Source organism: Pelobates fuscus, chromosome 9, assembly GCF_036172605.1.
Source record: "Pelobates fuscus isolate aPelFus1 chromosome 9, aPelFus1.pri, whole genome shotgun sequence".
NCBI lineage: Eukaryota > Metazoa > Chordata > Amphibia > Anura > Pelobatidae > Pelobates > Pelobates fuscus.
Window position 1 is genome coordinate 71,286,803 of NC_086325.1, and position 15,482 is coordinate 71,302,284.

At 35.1% G+C, this 15,482-nt stretch overlaps 1 protein-coding gene across 1 annotated transcript in view; it reads left to right on the forward strand.

Moving 5' to 3' along the window:
- Positions 1-15,482, forward strand: part of ATRX (ATRX chromatin remodeler) — a 131,945-nt gene that overhangs the window by 85,286 nt on the left and 31,177 nt on the right. Inside the window, exons 20-25 of the mRNA XM_063432062.1 lie at positions 80-217; positions 1,269-1,444; positions 2,760-2,877; positions 11,684-11,817; positions 12,137-12,228; positions 12,790-12,956. Coding sequence (XP_063288132.1) covers positions 80-217; positions 1,269-1,444; positions 2,760-2,877; positions 11,684-11,817; positions 12,137-12,228; positions 12,790-12,956 — 825 coding nt within the window. The remainder of the gene's footprint in view (positions 1-79; positions 218-1,268; positions 1,445-2,759; positions 2,878-11,683; positions 11,818-12,136; positions 12,229-12,789; positions 12,957-15,482) is intronic.

Sequence of the window (15,482 nt, forward strand, 5' to 3'; positions counted from 1 at the left end):
ATGATCTAAGTACCATTTATATTACAGTACCATCTCTAGTAGTGCCTGTTAAGTAATAGGCTTGTTTTGCTTCCCTCAGGTCCTGACTTTGTTGTGTGTGATGAAGGGCACATTCTGAAAAATGAAGCATCTGCTATTTCCAAGGCCATGAATTCCATAAGAACGAGAAGAAGGATCATACTTACAGGAACTCCCCTGCAAAACAACCTCATAGAATGTAAGATATTTCGGCTCCTTTAAATTGTTCTAAATAAGAAGTAAAAATTTAAACACTTCCTTTATTTTACTCTAGATATTGATGAGAAATGAGTTTGTCCTTTTGAGTTTTGCTTGTCTTGTTGCTTTCTGGTTATAGCATTTTGTTTAAAATAGTTCTTGTGATCTATGTGTAGCACTTCTTTTGCAAGTGGCAACATCAAAAGCATTGAATTCTTTTCAGAAAAAAGGGAAGTGTAGCTTAAAAATAAGCCTGCTGGCTCTTATTTTTATTTTTGCTGTTCTCATGATGGCCAATAAATTGAGACTGGACATAGGATTTTGACATCTCGCTAAAGGGGTACGCTAAAAAAACACAAAGCAATTCACACTGCATCTGCTAAAATAACACAGAACATTGACGTCTGTATTTTCTGTCCAAAGCTATCCAACCTTGCATGGCAATGGTAGACTGTGATTGCCAAGAACAGGTTAACCCACTGTTCTCAGTCTTCCAAGGTTGGAAAGATAATGTAAATATTATCCATTATTCAAGCAGCTACAGCAAGGCCATGCTTTTGAACCTGGGAAGAGCACTGGTTTTTGTTAAGTTGCTCCAAACCTCTTGGTCAGAAAACTATAATAACCTCTACAAGTGCCCCTTTAAAAAGACTAGTTTTCTTGTACATTCATGAAGAAAGAAAGCTATCATCCAAGAAACACGTGAATGATAAGATGTCCTCTAGAAATATATCTAACCTATTTTATGTATTGATAAAATCTCCAGCAAATTTATTTAAAGTGTATTCTTATTTTAAGATAGTAAGTTGCTGCATATGCAGTGGCATACCACAAGCTTTTTGTACGTTAGTAGTTGTGTGTGCTACAGCAGTTCTTGGGATCTATTTTCATAGAATTCTGCTCAGGAGGAGACCCAGTAGGTGAGCTAGGTAAATTACATTATGCTTGTTTGTGCTACCAGTCCATCTCATTTGTCATTGGTAGAAGAGTACTAATTGTAGTTTTGAGGTTTTATTTATTATATACTTTTTTTTTCTTTTCTTCATTTGCAGATCACTGCATGGTTAACTTTATCAAGGAAAATTTGCTTGGTTCGGTTAAAGAATTCCGAAACCGCTTCATAAATCCTATACAAAATGGTCAGTGTGCAGACTCTACAATGGTAGATGTTCGAGTGATGAAGAAGCGTGCTCACATCCTCTATGAGATGCTCGCTGGATGTGTGCAGGTGTGTTAATGTCCTCAGCTGTGATGTTAGACATTTTTGTCCTCAATAGGAGAATCACAGGATATCTCTATTTTTAAATATGTAATTATCAGTCTTACCGTTTTCACATCAGTCTTCATTTTCCGCCTCTTAAAATGTATCTGCAGTTTTCCTAGAAATTCAGCTCTTCATGGTTTCTCATTCTGTCAGTGTTCTTTCAAGTATTCCAGTTGTATTTATTTTATTTATTAATTTTTTTTTCCCTTAAAGGGACATTAGAGGCACCCAGACCACTTCAGCTCTTTGAAGTGGTCTAGGTGTAATGTCCCTTTTCCCCACATTCTTGCAATGTAAAACATTGCCGTTTTTGAGACCAAGACGTCCTCTGATAGCCAGCAGAGGCACCTCCTGGATTCTAGCTGACTGAGTCCCCTTAAGCAACACTGAACATTGCATGAGGACCAGCACTGGTGAAATCCACATAGGAAAGCATTGATTCAATGCTTTCCTACGGAGAGGGCCCAATGCATGCATGGCACTTGCTGCGCATGCGCATTAGGTCCCTTCATCAGATGATGCCGGAGGAGGCTTAACCTTGGTCTTGATAGCCACTGGTTGTGTTTTAATAATTGAAAACGATGCTTGTGGTATGTTTTGTCAGCTCGCCTAAGCCTTTTTGGTTCTTAGCTGACTAAAAATAACAAAGTGCTTGCATGCTAGCTCCAGTGAAAGCACTGATATGAATTCTCGTAAAGTCTGAATATGGCTAGATTGTTCTGCAGCTACTCCTGTTCAGTTTCTGATGAATGGAACTGCTAAGTGAATACTTAACTGATATTTATAGGATATGTTCAGCATACCCACAAAAAATTTAGATTTTCAAGATTTGCGAACACCTGTCAACTATTTCTTACTATGGGCAGAGCTCACAGCAGGAAGCTACATGCAGCAAACTAGAAACTTCAAAAGGGAATGTATAGAGTGCATACTATGGTGGTTAACTCAAGCCTGAAATGTCCACTACATATTTTCTACATTATTCACTTTTGAGTGTAAGTCACATTCTAACGAAGGTTAGAATTTGCATCAAATAAAATGCAGTTTTTACCTTGTTTTGACTGCAATGCAAATTCACAGATTTTTGGTGAGCCTTCTGTTCTTTGATTTGCCCTGCTTGGGATGTGTCCCCGAGCGGCAGTCTAGTCAGTGACGTTGGCTGCTCCCCTCCTCCCAACCTCAGCACTAGTTTTGTCTATTTTAATTTTCTAAATGTACAACTAATTTTTTGATCCCTGATATAATAACTGTTTGGTATGTGTGTCTTCTTGCATTTCAGAGGAGAGATTACACCTCTCTCACAAAGTTTTTACCACCGAAGTATGAGTATGTTTTATCGATTAGATTGACTCCGATTCAGTGCAAGCTGTACCAGTATTATTTGGACCATTTGACAGGTAGATCATAAATTACTTTTGTGCTTGCTCATGCATGTAAAATAATGGATTATTGAATTAAGATTCATCAGATCTTGTTTTAATAACTTTTTTTATTATTATATTCTAAATGGCATATTTATACTGTTTTACATAACACCAGGATAATTATGTCAGGATGTTTTTTGGCACTACTTCACTTAAGGTTTAGTTGCACATATACCATAACTATGATTTAGAGAAGTTTGTTTCAAATTAGAGACTTGCCCATTTCAGATTTCTCATTCCCCTACCAATTGCAAATCACTCCCATCTTGACAGACCATTTGTATTCCATTATGGATTATTGCCACAAACAGCAATAATAATTTCACACACACAAACACACTCTAATTTTGTGGTGAATTTTACAAACTATTCACTTCCACAGTCATGATTCCTGATTTATTTTCTACTACGTTATCTTAATGTATCTTAATCTTGTTTGCTGGCAATCGTAGGGTCACATTTTAGACATCCTCAATGTTAAAGGGACACTCCAGGCAACAATACTACTTTAAAGCATTTGATAGGTTTTAATTAATATGCTGTATTTTTTGCCATGCTCAAATCTTTATCGTTTTTGCATAAAATAAATAAAATGTTTGCAAAATGCTGCACCATTAGCCTGCCCATGTAGCCACACACCTTCACTTCACACAGCTCAGTCACTGACCGTACTCCATAACCTGAGCAACAAAACAAACTGCATACTCAGGGAGGCATAGAGCAAGTATATTACTACCAGTTTATAGCTTCTCTGACTGTTTGAAGCCAGGTTGTGAATTAAAAACTGCTCACTCTATGCTGTTGGGGCTGACACGGTACATACGTTTGATATCTGGCATGAGGGGCATGTCCAGGGAGGCTGGCTTATGGTCAGAATTCCACAAAACTTTTTATATTTTTTGTTCACTTTGTTTTCCTAGCACTATAGTTTCCCCTTAAGGTGACAGGGGCACTGCATCCAGACCACTTCAATGAGATGAGGTGGTCTGGTTACTCAGTGTCTTTTTAATAAGGTCAAAATCTTTCAAATGCATTTTAAAGTTGTTTTGGTACCTGGACTGTCATGGTAACAAAGGCAGTTAACCTATTCTGATATTCAATAGTAGGTTCCATATTCATATTGCCCCATCATTGAATACATTTTGCAAACGGAAAGCCCTCAAGGCTATTTCACATGTCTGAGTGTTTTTCAGAGTTAAAAACCACCATCCTAATTCCACTTGACAGAGAACACACAGAACTTAAACTTCAATAACACTTTTTAAAGCTAGCTGCGTTTTGTGCCCGTTAGCAGTATGGTTTCACATTGTATTAATGCTGCAGCATAGAGCCTTCCTCAATTATTTTATATAACAGGTTTTGATGTAGCTGGAGCAATTTGTTACGTACTTGTACCTTTTTTTTTTTTTTTGCTTAGAAATCATATTAGAATACTTTATTGTGCAAAATGATACTATACATTGTTCTGAGCTGTATCACTGATATTCCTCTGCAGCCAAATCAATTGCAGTGTTAGTGTAAATCATATCAGCATATGCCTTTGCAGTACTGTTTTTCCCTTTATTGCATTCTTTGACTGAAGAAAATGTAAGTGGACATTTGAGTTTTGAAGATTTAAAAAAACGACTCCAGTGTTGGATTTGAACGTTTTTCTATAGTTACTGTAGAACTTTCTGCAGCAGATTTCGTTTTCCTCCTACCCTCCCTTGCTGGAATTGGCCTCTGAAGTTTAACAACTTTAATTTGAAAACAGAATGATATCATAAGCCTAATTACAGTCTGTACCAAGACATGATGGACAGCAGATGTTAAATTTGGGTACAAAAGTGTACCACTCTCAATTGTTTTGCTTGTGCTTTTGTGCAGTTAAGAGATGCCTTAGATAGTTTGCCAGCAGCTTTTTTTTTTGTCTTGAATTCTGTACAGTCTATTATCATTAGGCTGGATTTGATGGCAATAAGATACCAATTCAAAAATATTAATAAATCATGTTGCATTAGTAATGCCGCTTTACCCTCAGGGATCTGAGTAAGTAATCTAATAAATGCTAAACATTTCTTGTAAGGTCTTTATAGAGCTATCAAGTTTTTTTTTTTTTTTTTTCTTATATAGTTTAAAATGCACTCATTTCACAGTAGCTTAAAGTCTGAAAATTATCAGACATTTACTAAACACTTTGTTTATATAGTAACAATCTATTTAGATACCTGATTTTAATTTGAAATAACATTTGTGTTGAACATAGAGCACCACAACACCAACAATTAATGTAGCTGATAGTTTACTGTTGTCAATTAGTTGCAGTATTTTGTCTGCAATGCATTTAAATGGGTCATCTCTATCCTGGAGTGTTTGTGTAATGTATATAAATTACTTTGCTATCATCACAATCGGATCCCTAAAGTTCTTTTTTCCAGCATGAAATATCCTTCTTTATTTAGCTTTGGCTGCTTTTTACATTTTATTTGTAAACCTGGCTGAAGCGTGCTTCTCTTTTTTTTTTTTTTCCAACCAGCTTTATTGCTGGTGCTCTATACATCTCCGTTGTCATTAGAGAAGCTGGTTGTTCCGTTTTGGAATAGAATTCTGACCGAATGTGTATATGTTTTGTACTAGTTATTGTTTTAACAGAAATTTATTTTTATAGTTCAAACACACCTCTTAAAAAATAAATAAATCTTAAAACAAAAAACTAGTGACTTGTGGGCAGTTACTCACATAAGTCTTTGAAATTCAAGCATTGAGAAGATCTGTTTTCACAGTCGGATGACATAAATAAGAGCAACATTAAATGGACACTTCAGACACTTAACCCCTTGAGGACAGAGGCAATTGTCAAAGTTCTGAACCGAAACAAAACCTAGACTTTAAGCTATCCTTAATACTTCTCTCATATTAAGTGCACCACACTTTTTTAAAAACATAGGTACCCCTACTAAAATATAAGTGTGTGTGTGTGTGTGTGTGTATATATGTGTGTGTATGTGTGTGTATATATGTGTGTGTGTGTATGTATATAATATATACATACACACACATACAGGGAGTGCAGAATTATTAGGCAAATGAGTATTTTGACCACATCATCCTCTTTATGCATGTTGTCTTACTCCAAGCTGTATAGGCTCGAAAGCCTACTACTAATTAAGCATAGTAGGTGATGTGCATCTCTGTAATGAGAAGGGGTGTGGTCTAATGACATCAACACCCTATATCAGGTGTGCATAATTATTAGGCAACTTCCTTTCCTTTGGCAAAATGGGTCAAAAGAAGGACTTGACAGGCTCAGAAAAGTGTGAGAAAAATAGTGAGATATCTTGCAGAGGGATGCAGCACTCTTAAAATTGCAAAGCTTCTGAAGCGTGATCATCGAACAATCAAGCGTTTCATTCAAAATAGTCAACAGGGTCGCAAGAAGCGTGTGGAGAAACCAAGGCGCAAAATAACTGCCCATGAACTGAGAAAAGTCAAGCGTGCAGCTGCCAAGATGCTACTTGCCACCAGTTTGGCCATCTTTCAGAGCTGCAACATCACTGGAGTGCCCAAAAGCACAAGGTGTGCAATACTCAGAGACATGGCCAAGGTAAGAGGCTGAAAGACGACCACCACTGAACAAGACACACAAGCTGAAAAGTCAAGACTGGGCCAAGAAATATCTCAAGACTGATTTTTCTAAGGTTTTATGGACTGATGAAATGAGAGTGAGTCTTGATGGGCCAGATGGATGGGCCCGTGGCTGGATTGGTAAAGGGCAGAGAGCTCCAGTCCGACTCAGACGCCAGCAAGGTGGAGGTGGAGTACTGGTTTGGGCTGGTATCATCAAAGATGAGCTTGTGGGGCCTTTTCGGGTTGAGGATGGAGTCAAGCTCAACTCCCAGTCCTACTGCCAGTTTCTGGAAGACACCTTCTTCAAGCAGTGGTACAGGAAGAAGTCTGCATCCTTCAAGAAAAACATGATTTTCATGCAGGACAATGCTCCATCACACGCGTCCAAGTACTCCACAGCGTGGCTGGCAAGAAAGGGTATAAAAGAAGAAAATCTAATGACATGGCCTCCTTGTTCACCTGATCTGAACCCCATTGAGAACCTGTGGTCCATCATCAAATGTGAGATTTACAAGGAGGGAAAACAGTACACCTCTCTGAACAGTGTCTGGGAGGCTGTGGTTGCTTCTGCACACAATGTTGATGGTGAACAGATCAAAACACTGACAGAATCCATGGATGGCAGGTTTTTGAGTGTCCTTGCAAAGAAAGGTGGCTATATTGGTCACTGATTTGTTTTTGTTTTGTTTTTGAATGTCAGAAATGTATATTTGTGAATGTTGAGATGTTATATTGGTTTCACTGGTAAAAATAAATAATTGAAATGGGTATATATTTGTTTTTTGTTAAGTTGCCTAATAATTATGCACAGTAATAGTCACCGGCACACACAGATATCCCCCTAAAATAGCTAAAACTAAAAACAAACTTAAAAACTACTTCCAAAAATATTCAGCTTTGATATTAATGAGTTTTTTGGGTTCATTGAGAGCATGGTTGTTGTTCAATAATAAAATTAATCCTCAAAAATACAACTTGCCTAATAATTCTGCACTCCGTGCGTGTGTGTGTGTGTATATATATGTATACACGTGTGTGTGTGTGTGTATATATATATATATATATATATATATATATATATATATATATATATATATATTTATATTGTGTGTGTGTGTATATATGTATGTATACACACACACACACACACACACACATTCTATGTTTATATTAGTTATATTGTTAGTTCTATATTGGGGAATCTGCCTGACCAACTATCAAGCCTATCCAAGTAATGTTGTCGCTGTGTCACAGCAATCACATGGCTCAGATCGGCTGGGTAATTGTCTGGGATTGCCGCGGAAGGGAAGTAATTGGGCTGGAATGAGGGCCTCATCATTGGGGTATCCTATTCTGTCCTAACTGCATTAAAGCCTTCCTTTTGTGGGACGGCATAGCACACCCTAAAGTTGAGTTAAAGCTTTCTCAAGCGCTTTGTGTGTTTGTTTTTTAAATTAAATATTGTGTTCACCCCTGTCTGTCTGACCACCAGTCTTGTCACTTCCTGGTTACTTAGCTGAATGGACCCAAACTTAAGAAGCAGGCAACCACTCTCTGCCTTGCGACTTTAAACTGCATTGGGAAGTCGGTGATTGGATAGCCTGGGCTAGGTTAGAATAGTGCATGTATGCCCAGCATGAATCCTCTTATTCTTACTTTAAACTTGTGCAGTGTAGCCTGACATATTAAGCTTTAGCTATGCTCCTGTTTTTCTCTTGTTCGATTTTTACATTATATGTCATTGCAACTCTGACTGTACACTGCACAACACTCGTGAATTCTCTGAATTCTCTCCTTAAAAAAAAAAAAAGTGCAATACTCTTGACATGTCCTGTCCCATATATGCAATGTCTTTGAAGTATTTTCTCTTGATGATGTCAGGCTTGTCTGTCTATCTACGCACTACAAAAATATATAGCAAAACCCCAAAAAGTTATGGTGGGGAAAAATTGTGATTGAAAACCCCTTCCACCTGAAGTCTGAAAGCAAAACTTATGACTTGACTATTGTGCAGATTTTTGTTTTAACATAGTATTGAATGTATATAGATATATCTATATCTATAACATTTTTGTAATCCAATACTTAGATTTTCAATCCCAATGAAGCATATAATAGATCTGTACATGATTGCCCTTGTTACTTCACCCAGCACACCAGTTACACAGTGAACCGGTTCACTTTTTATTTCCTACATGAATACTTCACTCTAACACTGTTGAAATACCACTTTTAAGAAGTGAATATTAATAGTTTTAAGTTAAGATACATTCAGCTGTTTGTATGTTTCAACATGCTGGAGGTAGATGTTAAAGTTGACATGTCCGTTACAGAGTTTTTAACATATATTCACTTACGGGTGATTTATAATTTTTATATATTAACCCCTTCAGGACGGAGTCAATAGTGCACGTTCTGATCAAAACAAAACGTAAACAAAAACTGGAATTTGCGCTATATGTCTGTTCAACCGTAATTCACCTCTTTCATATTAAATGCACCCACACTTATTATAGATCATTTTGTTCAGGAGAAACAGGGCTTTCATTTCATATAAAATATTTGTATATGAAACAATTTATTATGAATAAAATAAAATAAAAACTGAGAAATTTTAATTTTTTTTTTTAAATTTGTAGTTCCGCCTCACATTTTAGCTGTAAATGTCATAATACTGTTAGGTTTTACTGCAACAAAATGCACATATTTGTAATCAGCTATGTCTCACGAGTCCAACAGTACCCCCCATTAACAGGTTTTATGGTGTTTTGGAAAGTTACAGGGTCAAATATAGAACGTTCCATTTTCAAATTGAAATTTGCCAGATTAGTAATGTTACCTTTGAGACGGTGTGGTAGCCCAGGAATGAGAATTACCCCCATAATGGCATACCATTTGAAAAAGTAGACAACCCAAGGTATTGAACGTGGGGTATGTTTAGTCTTTTTTTAGTAGCCACTTAGTCACAAACACTGGCCAAAGTTAGCGTTCATATTTGTTTTTGTGTGAAAAAAGGAAAAAACTAATATTTGGCCAGTGTTTGTGACTAAGTGGCTACTAAAAATGACTGGACATACCCCGTTTGCAATACCTTGGGTTGTCTACTTTTGCAAATGGTATGCCATCATGGGGGTAATTCTTATTCCTGGGCTACCATACGGTCTCAAAGGCAACATAACTAATCTGGCAAATTTCAATGTGAAAAAAATGAAATGCAAGCCTTATATGTGACTCTCTAACTTTCCAAAACACCATAAAACCTGTACATGGGGGGTACTGTTATTCTCGGGAGATTTCACTAAACACAAATATTAGTGTTTTAAAACAGTAAAACATATTACAACAATAATATAGTCCATAAAAGTGCCGTTTGTTTGTAAAAAAATGCAAAAAACTTCACTTTTACTTAAAATATCATCGTTGTAATACAATTTACCAGTTTTAAACACTAATATTTGAGTTCAGCGAAGTCTCCCGAGTAAAACAGTACCCCCTATATCCAGGTTTTATGGTGTCTTGGAGAGTTACAGGGTCAAATATAGTGCTTGCGAATTAAATTCTCTGCTCTTTTGCCCTGTGTTGTCAGGCATGTCAATCAAATTTTAATTAATCAAATGACATAATTATGTTAAAAAATTACTTAAATATACACGTAGAATTTTAATATATATGCATTTATAGGTATATAAATTCTACTTGTATACTAATGTAATCTTTTATGTAATAATATGTATTTATCTATATATATATATATATTTGCGGTTATTTGTATTTTATATATAGATAGATATATATAGAATGTCATTCTAAGTGTATTCTGTTTCCAATATATATATATTAATAACAAAATACAGTTAGAATGAAATTACATATGAATATATAATTTATTTTAAATTTTGTTTCAATATTTTATTTTTATTTATTTATTATTGTAATTATACGTATATATATATATATAATATATATATGTAGATCTATTATATATATAATATATATACATATTATATATATAACGTCATTCTAAGTGTATTTTAATACTAATATATATACTAATATTAATATTAAAATACATTACGTATGACGTTACATATATATAATATGTATATATATAATATATACATATATTATATATATATATATATATATATATATATATAAAAATGCATTTAATTTATTTTATAATATGTTTAATATTTTTTTTTTACACTACCTACCAGCAGGGGGACTGTCTAATATTTTAGACAGTCCCCCTGCTGGCAGATCCATAGCCAGCTATAGGGGGCCATGTGATCGCTCTTTGAGAGCGATCACATGGCCCCCGGGGGCCTCATTTGCCGGAGGGGGGCTGCCTGGGCTCTCAGACAGCCCCCCAGAAGAGGATCGCGGCGGAGGTGAGTACCTCCTAGCTCCTGGGGCTGCAAGCCGTTACGGCGTTCTATGCCGCCGCAACGGCTTTAAAGCCCTTTAAAGCCGCGACGGCATAGAACGCCGTAACGGCGTTAAGGGGTTAACAAAGATGAATTTGTGAAGTATTTAAAATAAATTACACTTGGATATCTCTGTATTCTACCTGTTTGTGCCTCCATATTGATTCTTTTGTCTTTCATTTTTATTAACTCAATGCATTGCACAACATAGTGAAAGAAAACAAATAAGAGAAATTAAAAATGTTTATATTTTTCCTCCTCGTTAACATAGAATGCCATAGCTGTGGCTTGACTGAACTGGCTTGCGATGTCATTTGCTAAATCTTCAATATACATTTAAACGATAACTTAGCATCATATGAAAAGGCTTTACACAAATTCTGGGTTATTTGTCAGTATTTTACGCATAAGTGTAATTTCCAGAGAAGTTAGTTTCTCTTTAGTTGTACTCATTTTATTGAACTTTTAAGGATGAAAAACTGACGCAAGTGTAGAATCAAACCTGTGAGTCAGATACTGGAGCCCTGTCTTCTGAACCATCTCAACCACAGTAAATCCTTTTTATTTTCAAGAAAATACACACTTGAAAGTGAAAATGTTATCCATCAAGACACACCTCGAGAAATATGCATAATTCTTGGCATGTTAATTGACTTTTTTCATAAAGAAAAATTTAAAAAAAGTTAAATTAAATCTGTTTATTGGGACTTGAACAGCATCCTGTTTTGCCTCTATATTTTTGAAAGGTGTTGGTGCAAATCCTGAAAGTGGAGTCCGAGGCAAATCTGGAACAAAGCTTTTCCAAGACTTCCAGGTTTTAAGCAGAATCTGGACCCATCCATGGTGTCTGCAGCTGGATTATATTAGTAAAGAAAATAAGGTAAGACCTATATCAGACTACATACATTTGTCTGTCATATGTTTTCCCAACAGATTGTGCCAAATAATGGTTCGAAATTCAGTGAAATAATGAAGAAAAAAAAAATTGTGTGTATGCATGCTATAGATGTGCCTACATTTCTTTCATCTCCGTTCAGGTTCCCTTATGTATCAAGATATATGCCCATTATTAATGCTTTGTTTAAGATGATGTAAGCCAGACTTTTTCCCAGTGACTATACAGATGTTTAGATAGCATTTCAGTTAAAACGACTGTACTTGCTGGCAAGTAAGCAAAAGATGTCATATGCGCTTTACAGGGCTATTTTGACGAAGACAGCATGGACGAATTCCTCGCATCTGATTCTGATGAGTCTTCAATGAGTGTAACCTCTGAAGAAGAAGTGACCAAGTAAGTTGGGCAGATGGAATTGGCCTATTGATTGACATCTGCTTTCAAAATCCTGGTATTGAAGGGGTTACATGGCTTAACAGATGTGCCATTCAATTTTTCTCTTTGATTTTTGCAATTAGTGTAATACTGTTATGAATATAATCAAAGTTGGCCTTTACAGAAGAGTGTTCTACCTACCAGAACGATTATTTTTTGTTTACTTTCTGTTGCCAGAAAATCACTTAACAATAACGTAATGCGAAAGATCACCAGGAATTAGTCAAACAATCAAAGATAACTTCCAACTGATCTTATTTGTGGTTTTGAAATATTCTGCCAAAATCTGAATTAAATTTACGAAAGCAAATGGTTTTTCTTTACACACTTTTGTAAAAGGTATTTTCACAGCATATGGCCAATTTTAGTGCAGTAATATTTTGGTCATCTAATTTGTGGCCTCCGCAAATTCAAAACCTTTGCAACCAAGTAAACGTTATTGATAAATGTATTTCAATGCAACAAAACAGTACATAAATTCATTATAGGAAAGTTATTTACTAATACCATTTTATCCTTTAGGAAAAAAGCAAAAGGGAAGGGCAAACAGGACAGCAGCTCTAATGATGAGGAAAGTGACGACGATGTTGAAGTCATTAAAGTATGGAATTCAAGGTCTCGCGGAGGAAATGGAAATGATCCAAAACCAGATGATGCTTCAAACAGCGTTCCTGTTAAAGCTGAAGAGAGTAAGTAGAAATTTTAAACTGTGAAGAATGCATTGTTGTGGAAGATTCTATACCAGATCTCATCTTTAAGAACTTTGAAATGAGACCAATAAAACCTGGTACGTTTGAAATAAATGCTTATATTATTTCATGTATGTATTTTGTAAAATGTGTTTCTATTAAATGTCAAACTATAGATGGTTTAAATTCATCTTTGTCTTTAATGATGCTAAATTTAACGCGGTTCTGCCAATGCCTGGGGTCTTTGCATGATTTGCAAAGACCCCTGATAGTAGTAGAAAAAGTTGAGATTTACTAACCTAAACCTGTCCCTTGTAAGCGCTACATTCCTCTTCCATTTGGTCCTCGACAGCTTCTGACATTTCAGCTACCTGGTGCCGACATCAGCACAGTACTCTTGAGCATGCACAAGAGTACATCATTAAGGTCTATGGAGGATCCAACATAACTGCGGGATCCTCCACAGAAAGCGTTTGATTTCCCTTACAGCCGTCACTGGTGACGGTTGGGGGAAAATTACAAGCTTGACTGCGGAAACTCTGCCTTTATGTCAGCTGGTGAGAGGCTGAAAACGTCAGCTGTCATGATCAGCCTGTCACCAGCTGCTAAGGCAAACCTTCCTGATATGTACAGAGGCTAAAGACCAGCATCAGGGGACCAACTTTCTGAAGGTTATAGGGTGCCCCATATGAAGTTTGTGGAGATTGAATTATGGGGTGTGCTGTATTCCTTTTAACCCCTTAAGCACCGGGCTTTTTTTGCGATGTTGTACATTTGCGACCAGGCATCTTTTTACACTTTTGTGGTGTTTGTGTTTAGCTGTAATTTTCCGCTCTCTCATTTACTGTTCCCATACAAATTATATATTGTTTTTTTCAGGACAAAAGGGGCTTTATTTACATACCATTATTTATATAATCTCATGTAATTTAATTTTTAAAAAAATGAAAAAATATGATGAAAAATTGAAAAAAATACATGTTTTTTTACTTTTATGTGAAAAATCTTTTACTCATCTACAAAAGCGAATGAAAAAAAACTGCTAAATAGATTCAAAATTTTGTCCTGAGTTTAAAAATACCCAGTGTTTACATGCTTTTTGCTATTTTTTTGCATGTTATAGGGCTATAAGTACAAGTAGGATATTGCGGTTTCAAAACATACATTTTTAAAATGTATCAATAGTGACATTGTAACACTATTATCTGTCATAAATCGCTGAATAACATCCCACATGTACATATTTTTTTTAAAGTAGACAACCCAGGGTATTCAATATGGGGTATGTCCAGACTTTTTTAGTAGCCAGTTAGTCGCAAACACTGGCCAAAGTTAGCGTTCATATTTGTTTGTGTGTGAAAAAAGTAAAAAACTAAATTGAACTTAATTTTGGCCAGTGTTTGTGACTAAGTGGTTACTAAAAAAGACTGGACATACCCCATTTGCAATACCTTGGGTTGTCTTCTTTTGCAAATGGTATGCCATCATGGGGGTAATTCTCATTCCTGGGCTACCATACGCTCTCAAAGGCACGTAACCAACCTGGCCATTTTCAATGTAAAAATATTTGACCCATATATTTGACCCTGTAACTTTCAAAAACGCTATAAAACCTGTACATGGGGGGTACTGTTATACTCAGGAGACTTTGCTGAACACAAATATTAGTGTTTCAAAACTGGAAAATGTATCACAACAATTATATCATCAGTAAAAGTGCTGTTTGTGTGTGAAAAATGCAAAAAAAGTCACTTTCACTGACACTATCATCGCTGTGATATGTTTTACTGTTTTGAATCACTAATATTTGTGTTCAGCGAAGTCTCCCGAGTAAAACAGTACCCCCCATGTACAGGTTTTAGGGTGTCATAGAACGTTACAGGGTAAAATACAGTGATAGCAAATTAAATTCTCTGGACTTTCGGCCTGGGTTGGCAGGCAGGTCCCTTAAATTGCAATCAATAAAATAACTTAATTATGTAAAAATATTACATAAATACGCACGTAGAATTTAAATATATATGCATATTTATATATTTGAAGTCTACGTGTATATTTATATAAATATTTATGTAATTTTTTATATGGACATATGAATAGTTCGTATTCTTTTTATTTATTTATATATACATAGATATATATACAATTTCATTCTAAGTGTATTTTGATATAAATATATATATATTAATATCAAAATACAGTTAGAATAAAATTTCGTATAGATATATAATTTTTTTTTCTTTTATTATTATTTTTTTTATTTAATTTACTTATTATTTGTATTTTATAATAATATATATATACAATATATATAGTTATTATATATAATGTATATACGTGTATAATTTAATTATACGTGTATTTTTATATTAATATATGTACATATTAATATAAAAATACACTTAGCATGACATTATATATATATGATATATAGACATATATTATATAGGTATAATATATGTCTATATATCATATATATATATACACATATATAATATTTTTTTTTTTATTAACTTTACCTTTTTT